Source organism: Panthera pardus, unplaced genomic scaffold, assembly GCF_024362965.1.
Source record: "Panthera pardus isolate Hobbes unplaced genomic scaffold, ASM2436296v1 HiC_scaffold_10, whole genome shotgun sequence".
Classification (NCBI taxonomy): domain Eukaryota; kingdom Metazoa; phylum Chordata; class Mammalia; order Carnivora; family Felidae; genus Panthera; species Panthera pardus.
Genome location: NW_026526655.1, coordinates 60,456,185 through 60,465,513, shown reverse-complemented (window position 1 = coordinate 60,465,513; position 9,329 = coordinate 60,456,185). Strand labels below are relative to the sequence as shown.

The following is a 9,329-nucleotide window of genomic DNA, read 5'->3' as shown; positions in this document are numbered from 1 at the left end:
TATTTTAATACAACATTTTAAGTGCTTCAGATTCCATCAACCTTACTAATCCTTAAGGCAAGGCAACTCTTTGGGAGTAGATGCTATCATTATCTCAGAGCTGGGGAAACTGAGGCATAGAGAGATTAAAAGACATGAGGTCATGTGGCCAGTCTGGACACAGAGGCACAATTTGAAGCACGGGGTCCACAGACCATGTGCTCCAGGAAACATGTAAAACCATTAGTGTAATGCAACTACGAAAGGAGAATAAAGAGATGTTTTCAATAGTTAGTTTCCATGTTGCCTAAAAGCAGCAAACATGATGTTCTCTGCAGTTGGTGACGATGAAGTCAGTACAACTGTGAACCTGATAGCAAAATGATTACAGTATTACAGTAGGTCCTAGGAAATGGAAAATATTTCAGGCATGATGGGAGTTTCTCAGAGTTCTCCACAGGTGAACCACAGTTTAAAATTACTTGAAAGCTCCCCTACCAAAGGTAGGATATAGAACAAATAATTTTCTTTTGAAAAGTGTATTGGTAAAACATAATTCAAAAGCTCTCATCTGAGCAAATGTCTGTTCATAGCTTTCATTGCCTTTTTGTTTAAAATTTCCGGTTTGTAGAAGTATCTTCTATGATCTTATAGTCATATTCTTAGGTATTCCTGTTTTCGAATCAGCCTTTTTTGGAACATGACCCGAGTTTGTCATTACTGGATTTGTCGAGCAATTCTTGCAATATGTGTATGCACACACCTCATGCCCTATACGGTCAGCACATCTTTATCATCGAGCTAACTTCCTCCCTTTGCTTCCAGACAAGTGTCTTCTTGTCCCAGATTTATTTTTTCATTAAAACTATGTACCTCTTTCCCCAGGTCTTTACCTCATAATTTTTAGCTTTCTTGGTTCCTTCATTTCTTTTGGTCCTGAAACTGACAATGTCCTCAGCAGATTGTGAAGGTCGTCTACATCTCCCTTTTGAGACTTCTCTTACATTAGCCTAACTCTATTTATCACGGAAATGACAACTGATTCACACAACTTGTTACAGTTAATCAGGAAAAGCTGACAGCCTTCAAAGAGACTATTGTGAAGAGTCTTTGAGTTTGACTCAACTTCAGGTATGTTTGGCATCCTAGGCAGGAGGTAGGTGGAAGGTAGGAGTGTGGTTCAAAGTTTTCCATCTGTCTTGGGCACTCGGCACACTCCAGAACAAGTCACTTATCCTTGTTTTTCCTTATCCCTTCGTTTTCCCACACATCATTCAATTCCATAGCACTCTATAGGTAGTTGCTATTTTAAGTTTAACATTATTTAAAATGTCAATTTGAGCACAATCAATATTTGGGATCAAGTAGATAACTGGCCATTCAAACATCATCTACTAAAACATATCTTGGGATGGAGGCAGCAAACGGTGCACAGAATTACCCTTGGAAGCAAGGAGTGATATTCCAGTGTGGTGAACAGCTGCTATGACACAGGCACACCCCACCAGATGCCCTTGCAATACAAGGGCTTAAGGGTTTAAACCTTTAGTTGCTGTATTGTGGGGGTGGGTCCTAGGAAAGTGGCCAGGGTAGGGGCAGTTGAACTTGGGGAGCTCAGGGCAGAGTTTTTATCAACCAGTTCAGAAGTATTTCAGCAGGCAAACCATAAGAGATTCTTAAATACAGAGGACAACCTGAGGGTTGATGGGGGTTGAGGTAGTAGGGAAAATGGGTGATGGGCATTGAAGAGGGCACTTGTCGGGATGAGCACTGGGTGATATATGTAAGAGATGAGTCACTGGAATCTACTCCTGAAGCCGAGACTACATGGTATGTTAGCTAACTTGAGAATAAATAAAATAAAAAAAATAAATGAAACAATTTACTATCAGGAAAAAAAAACTTACTTAAATGTTTTTGAGAATGAGTTAGTACATTAAAGAGAATCAGCATTTATTATGCCTCTACTACAAGCCCTGTATTAGTTTAGAAGATTAAAAATTATAATGTGTTTGCCCTTTTCAAGTTCTTGACTTTAATCATTACCCAAGATTTAAAAATGAAACCACTAGAGAATAAAATAATACCACATTTAACCGTGTAAATATTAAATTTCTAAAATAGAAGACAAAGAGGATGGAAATTCAGTGGAGTGGGAGGAAGATACACAAGGCAGAGGTGGGGCCTTAACTGGACCTTGAACACGGTAGTGGAATATGTATTAAAGATGATACAAGGCGGTGGGGAGGACTGCATGAGCAATGGCTTAGAGAAGGAAGGAAGCGTTGTTACGCTGGACAGTGTCAGGTGTCAAATCGAGTCGCATTTCAAAATTAAAAAAACAAAGTGTTACTTAAAAAAAAACAAGGGCAACAGTACAGCTGCATCAGTGGCTCTCCCTGAATACCAGCTTGCAGTGAGGCTCACTATACTCTCACTGTAATAGCTCGGATCTGTTTCTCTGGAATAGTAGGTGTTCAACATGAAGAAGAAAGGCTATCTTGCATGAAACATCATAATACAGATGTTTTCCTTAGCTTTCTCAATTAGTTTCCAACAGTTTCTCAATCTCACCACGGTTATTACGCATTCGTTAAAACAGTGTGATCTTCAGCATTGCCCACTGAATTTGAATTCACTGCACCCCACTTTTTTTTGAGATGCTCAAATCACATGGTTTACTCACTCAATTCAAAACACCATGAAAAGCAACAAGAATTTGATGGGGTAATGAATGCACCTGGGATGTGGTACCTGCCAGATGGAAGGACCATACTTCCAGGATTCTAGAATCCTGGGCTATGTTTTGACCCTCCATCTGCGGCATCATCCTTCCTTGCCAATGACGTGGTTACAAGCACTGGAGTTCAAGTTACACAAGGGGCTCAGTAGACGCAAGGTGCTGTAACCAGCACATGCTTGGATATCTATTGGGAAGATATCTGCCCAGTAGCTTGTTGGTCACGGACTAACCAGCTGAGTGGCTATTTTTGGCAGAATACTGGCCCCCAAAGATGCCCTCGTCTTAGTCCATAGAACTGTGACCATGTAACTTCACATGGCAAAGGGAACTTTGTAGATGTCATAAAGAAGCTTGAGATGGGGAGATTATCTTGCATTATCTGGTGGGCCTGGTGTTAATGACAGGAGGCCTTTTGGGAAAGTGGGAGGCAGGGGAGTCAGAGTTAGAGAAGATGTGATAATGGAAGCAGAGTCAGAGAGATAGACTCTGTTTGAAGGTGCTACACTGCTGGCTCTGAAGGTGGAGGAAGGAGCCATAAGCCAAGGAAAAGCAGGTGACCTCTAGAATTTGGAAAAACCAAGTGTTAATAGACCGAATTGTGTCCCTCCCCTCTGTGGAATTCCTGTTGAAGTCCTCTGCACCCCACTTTTGACAATACTTGACTGGAGTTATTGATTGGAAGAGAAGTAGGACACGCCCCTCTTACCTGAGGGACACACTCTGGCAGTTGTTACCACCCGTGGACCCTTGATGGTGTTCAGGCAGTTTTGTGTGGTGTGGGCTGCTCCCTTGGTACAAATACTCCTTGAGGTGAAGGGGCATCCCTACCCCATCCCCACGTGCACACACAGTGCTCCAGCTCTTCCCTGGGGCTGTGCTCTGCTTCCCTTTCCAATGCAGGGACATCAGATTCCAAGACAGCCTCCCCAAGGCATTCCAAGAGCCTCAGGCTAGCACTTCTGAAACCTTTTCATGCCATGGGACCCCTTTGGCAGGCTGCCAAAGACCACGAATCCCTTTTCAGAACAAGGTTTTTAAATGCATAAAATAAAATACATGGGATTACAAAGGAAACCAATTATATTGAGATACAATTAACAAAATGTTAAGAAACTTACGTTGTAGCAGTACATATACTTAAAAAAATTTTTAATATGAAATTTATTGTCACATTGGTTTCCATACAACACCCAGTGCTCATCCCAACAGGTGCCCTCCTCAATACCCATCACCCACCCTGCCCTCCCTCCCACTCCCCATCAACCCTCAGTTTGTTCTCAGTTTTTAAGAGTCTCTTATGTTTTGGCTCCCTCCCTCTCTAACCTCTTTTTTTTTTTTTTCCTCCTTCCCCTCCCCCATGGTCTTCTGTTAAGTTTCTCAGGATCCACATAAGAGTGAAAACATATGGTATCTGTCTTTCTCTGTATGACTTATTTCACTTAGCATCACACTCTCCAGTTCCATCCACGCTGCTACAAAAGGCCAGATTTCGTTCTTTCTCATTGCCACGTAGTATTCCATTGTGTATATAAACCACAATTTCTTTATCCATTCATCAGTTGATGGACATTTAGGCTCTTTCCACAGTTTGGCTATTGTTGAAAGTGCTGCTATAAACATCGGGGTACAAGTGCCCCTATGCATCAGCACTCCTGTATCCCTTGGGTAAATTCCTAGCAGTGCTATTGCTGGGTCATAGGGTAGATCTTTTTTTAATTTTTTGAGGAACCTCCACACTGTTTTCCAGAGCGGCTGCACCAGTTTGGATTCCCACCAACAGTGCAAGAGGGTTCCCATTTCTCCACATCCTCTCCAGCATCTATAGTCTCCTGATGTGTTCATAAAAAATTTTTAATGTTTATTTATTTTTGAGAGAGAGAGCGTGAGAGCAAGAGTGGGGGAGGGGCAAAGGGAGAGGGAGACATAAAATCTGAAGCCGGCTCCAGGCTCTAGGCTCTGAGCTGTCAGCACAGAGCCAGGCGGGGCTGGAACTCACAAACCATGTGATCATGACCTGAGAGAAGTCAGAAGCTTAACCGACTGAGCCACTCAGGCGCCCCTATATACTTTTTAATTGACCTATTGCACAACAAGATCTAGTGGAGGGTCTATCTAATGACTGTAATTGAAGATATTGTAACTATGATGTGATGTAAAAAAATCTATGGGTTCTACTGGAGACTAAAGCATAAGTACTTATCCTACTGCCCCTGTGGTGCGTTGCCTACCTTCATAAAGGAAGGAAATGCTAAATGCCAATTAGAGGTTAGTGAAAATAAAAATGTAAAAATTTTTTTTGTCATCCAAATTTCACAGTAACTCTGAATTCTCTCTTCCCTGGATAAGAATCCCTGGGGATAAAGTTGCCCCAGAGATCAACACCTCACTCACTGGAGGCCCCACCCATGCTCTGGAGGCAGGAGCCTTAGGCCACCCACACAGAGCTCAGAGCTGACTCTGGGTGGGGACCTAGTCCCGGCAATTTGGGGGGCAGGAGAGAAGGGCTCCTGAGCCCTTGTCGGTACCACCTTAAATACCCATCCTTTACTGTTGAGGGGCTTCTTCTCAGCTTCAGAGCGCCTACAAACCAAGTTTCAAATTGCTGATAACAGTGTGACTTCTCCCAAAAGCTCTTCTTTTCACCTGGTCAGATCCCTCCCTGGGTGCTCTGGGTCCAGGCTGAGCTTGAGTTTTTCTCATCTGCAAAAGAAATACCTATCTCATAGGAGTGTTCGGAGGGTTAAATGAGATAATAGCTGTGAGCTGTAAATTGTATAGCACCATCAAAGTTTGGGCTATGATCATTTTTGACGGTTAGTTCTTTGAGGGCTGAAAACAATCCATGCAGCTCCCTTCCCCGAGTATCTGGCACGCGTTAAGCGCTCCATAAACACTTGTGAACTGAATGAAGTGCGCATTTGCACGTGGGCTTGGGTCGGCGAGAATCCGCTGCTTAAGGCGATCAGTGCCGGCGCAACACCAGCACGTCTCCTTGCTAACAGATAGTAAACGCCTTTCTGGCTCGGCGCCGAATTGCAACCACAATTCCCAGTGCTTCTTTCCCGAAGGACCCCCCAGACGGGGCTGCTGGGCCGAGAGCTCAAGGCCCACCCCCCAACTCCAGTCTCCCACTCCGGCTTCCGGGCCAGGTAGGCGGCTACCGGAGCGGCCAGGGGCCGGGCGGGGAGGGGCAGCGCGGGGACGCAGCGCAGCCGGGCCGGCCGGGAAGGTGCCGGCTGCGGGCCGGGTGGCGGGCGCGCGAGGAGGGGCCAGAGGGGTGGGGAGGGGCGGGGCCGGCGTCCTCGTCACTTGATAAAACGCCTGCGAGTCTCCAGAGAACAACGGGCTCATTCAGCCACCGGGAGCTGCCCGCGAGGGGGAGCGGCCAGGCGGAGTGCGCAGCTCGTCCCGGGGGTGGGGCCGGGCGCGGTGGCCGGAGGAGACTAAGGTGGCCGCGGCGGCGGCGGCGGCAGCAGCAGCAGCAGCAGCAGCAGCGCGGCAGCCTCGAACCCGGCCCCGAGCGCAGGGCGGCCGCCGCGGCTCCGGCTCCTCTCCACTTGCGCCCGCCCATGGCGGCCGCCGGGCAGCTGTGGCTGCTCTACCTGTCCGCGGGTCTCCTGCCCCGGCTCGGCGCCGCCTTCAACTTGGACACCCGCGAGGACAATGTGATCCGGAAAACTGGGGACCCCGGGAGCCTCTTTGGCTTCTCGCTGGCCATGCACTGGCAGCAAAAGCCCGAGGACAGGCGGCTGTAAGTTCCCTGACTTCCCACCCCCGCCAGGGCGCCGGCCTGCGCGCGAGCAGGGGCGAGGGCGCGCCGCGTTCCCGCCAGCCAGCCCTACCCGTGCGTCTGCCCCGCCCGGGATTCTGCCGGCCCCCGGGGGAGCGCGGCCCGCTGCTCGCCGCCCCGCCCGTCGCGGCGCCTCCCCCCATTTGGCCTTGGAAGCTGGAGGACCCGAGGGCCGAGCCCCGCGGACCCCGGCCCCGGTGCCAGGCGGGGCTGTCCTCGGCCCCGGGAGAGTTTACTTTTTTTTTTTTTTTTTTTTTTTCTTTTTAAACAAAAGTGCTTTCCGGAGGTCCTTCCCTCCGGGCATGTTTGCTGGGAACCCGGCAGGTGGCACGCTTTGCTGAGCTTCACGTGTATGTTTGGGGCGAGGGTGACCCGGGGTGTAGGGTCGCTGCATCGCTGCTGTGGGCTTGCTGGGAGCGTTGTTCCGAAAGATCCAGGCCTTTCCCAACCGCACACACTACCTGGTTTCCTTGAAGACTCGCGAGCCCGGCAGAAGTTGGAAAGCCACTTTTTATTCTGTCTTGCGTGGCTTTCTCTGAACGGCGGGCGCTCCTCTGGGAGCTATTCTACACCCCAACTTTTTTTTCCAAAAAAAAAAAAAAGATGAAATTGACCAAGCACCTGTTCTCATGACTAAGATCAGCTGAGAAAACAAGCCCCTATGAGTGGTGTTCCCGGTCCCCCGCCCAGGCCCCCAAGCGCCCGGCGTGGGGGGGTGGGTACCTCAAGACACTTTGGGCCCCTGCACTGGGCAGGCCCAAGCTGAAGAGTTAAAGCAAAATGTCCGATCTGGACTGGGGCTTTGCAAACAAGGTTTGGAAATGACCCCCCTCCCCCACCATAGCATAGCGGTGTTCCTCCCGGGAGAAAGTGGAGACTGGCACTGCTTAGCTTCTCCTTTTCTTTCTTAGACGGTGTTGGTTCCCACATGATCAAACTATTTAGGCTGGAGAGGGTTTGGGAGCTTAGTCCGCCCTAATCGCTGTGGGCCTTCATTCTTGATCTGTACTACCGAAAAATAAACTCACAGAAGGTCCTTCCTCCCTCAAGGCTTTTAGTGGAACCGAGGCCCTTCCAGGACCAACAGACCGGAGAAAGCAAAGTGCAGCCCCAGTAAAGAGAAGACTGTGTTTATGAGAGACGAATGGGATTCTAGAGCTGGAGGAAACCTTTTGATTTCTGAGTTAAGAACTTCAGAATTGGTGAATCTTAAAGTCAGGATTTTCTGATAACACCTGCTAGTGAAGCAAAGAAACTAGTAGGGGGTGGGGAGGCCCAGGGCTGGTGGTCTGAGGGCTGGCCAGCTGCTTATACTCTGCCTTCTTTTAGTAGAAATAATTGTCAAGCTGTAAATCTGAAATGAAAGGTGGTTTCTGTTACCTCAGTTAATGGATGACGTTTAGTGTTTCTGAATACTTAGTGTGTAAATGTGCTTCCACCCATATGGAGAGTTTGAATTGGTTAGTGCAGCAATGATTGTGGGCCAGCGGAGGGAATACATTCTGCTTGGTATTCTCTTGACCTGACGCCTACTGAAGGTGATGGCTTCCTTGGAATACTTGTTCCAGCAAACATTGTGAAGGGGAAGTATTGGGGCAAGGAAATATCTGGGATGGAGACTTGCAAAATGTGACTTTAGCCAGGAATCTCTGTCACTACGCAGCATGCCTGCTAAAACTTGTTACTGCTGTTAGAGTCCCCTCCCCTTCTTTTGGTAAAGTATTCCAGCTTCAGGAGCAGCTTTGGTCCTCCCGGGAAAACTACACACACAGGCCATAATCACATCAGTTGTCACCTTTGACTGTAACAGTTGTGGGTGTAAATAACAGCCAGTGAGATTGAGACCCCACAACTTCTGGTCCAGTGTCCTAAACTCTGCACTCAATAGAAAAGCTCAGTAGGAGTATTTCAGGGAACCGGTGAGAGAGGCCTGAGCCCATATTCCTTCTGGGCCATGTAGCAGCTGTTAATTTATTTTGAACCTTAGTTTCTTTATCTGTAAAATGGAGCTATTACTGCTTAATAAGGTTATTGTAAGGATTAAGAGATAGCACGTACAGTGCTCAATTCCTGCCTGGCATGGATGGGTACTTGCTGACTAAGTGGCTGTTAGTGCTGATAAATTTAGAAGCACTAATTCAGTTCCTACTATGTGCCAGCTATTGGACTGGTGTTAACCATTCTGATTGTGACTGCCAAAGAGCAAAGCCAAAGTTTATTGTACATGGCGTGATGGATATCGTAAACTCTTAAGTTACATTTATGAAACCTGTGTTCAAAGCAGTTTAACTTTAATTGGTCATAATTAGACTGATAACAAAAAGTGGATTTGCTGACCAAGGGACTTCATTGAGGCAGGAGAAGTAAAGATGTGTGGGAATATCAGATGAATGCACTGTTACCGAAACTCATAGATTTTTGTGACTTAAATTTTCTACAGTCCTATTTAAATATTTAACACCAATTTGAACTCAAGTTTAGATTTTATAACAGAATAATGTATCTGAGAGCCTTGGAACATGTTGGGTGTTCCCAGGACTTTGGGGACTATAAAACTGACCTAGAGACTATAAAACTTCAGTCACAGTTTTAGACTGTGCATTAAGGAAGTTTGAGACTCCAAACGATGATGAGATAGTCGTCTGAGTTACCGAGGTCAGGGTCTGCACTCCTTGGGATCTTTCGTTTCTCTTAGATATTTAAGGTTGAGTTACCACCCCTGCCAGGTAGACGGTGCAGGATGACACCTGTGGGTATGTCCGTTCTATGAATCATCACCCTTAGCTCTTCTTGGAAGAGACGGGTCTATGTTTGACT

At 47.2% G+C, this 9,329-nt stretch overlaps 1 protein-coding gene across 2 annotated transcripts in view; it reads left to right on the top strand.

Moving 5' to 3' along the window:
* The first annotated feature begins 6,061 nt into the window (after nt 1–6,061).
* Nucleotides 6,062–9,329, top strand: part of ITGA6 (integrin subunit alpha 6) — a 76,809-nt gene continuing 73,541 nt past the window's right edge. The window contains exon 1 of one of the 2 annotated variants that reach the window (XM_019459680.2): nt 6,062–6,473. In XM_019459680.2, coding sequence (XP_019315225.1) covers nt 6,292–6,473 — 182 coding nt within the window. In that variant the 5' untranslated portion in view covers nt 6,062–6,291. The remainder of the gene's footprint in view (nt 6,474–9,329) is intronic. The other variant, XM_019459672.2, reaches the window with a different exon arrangement.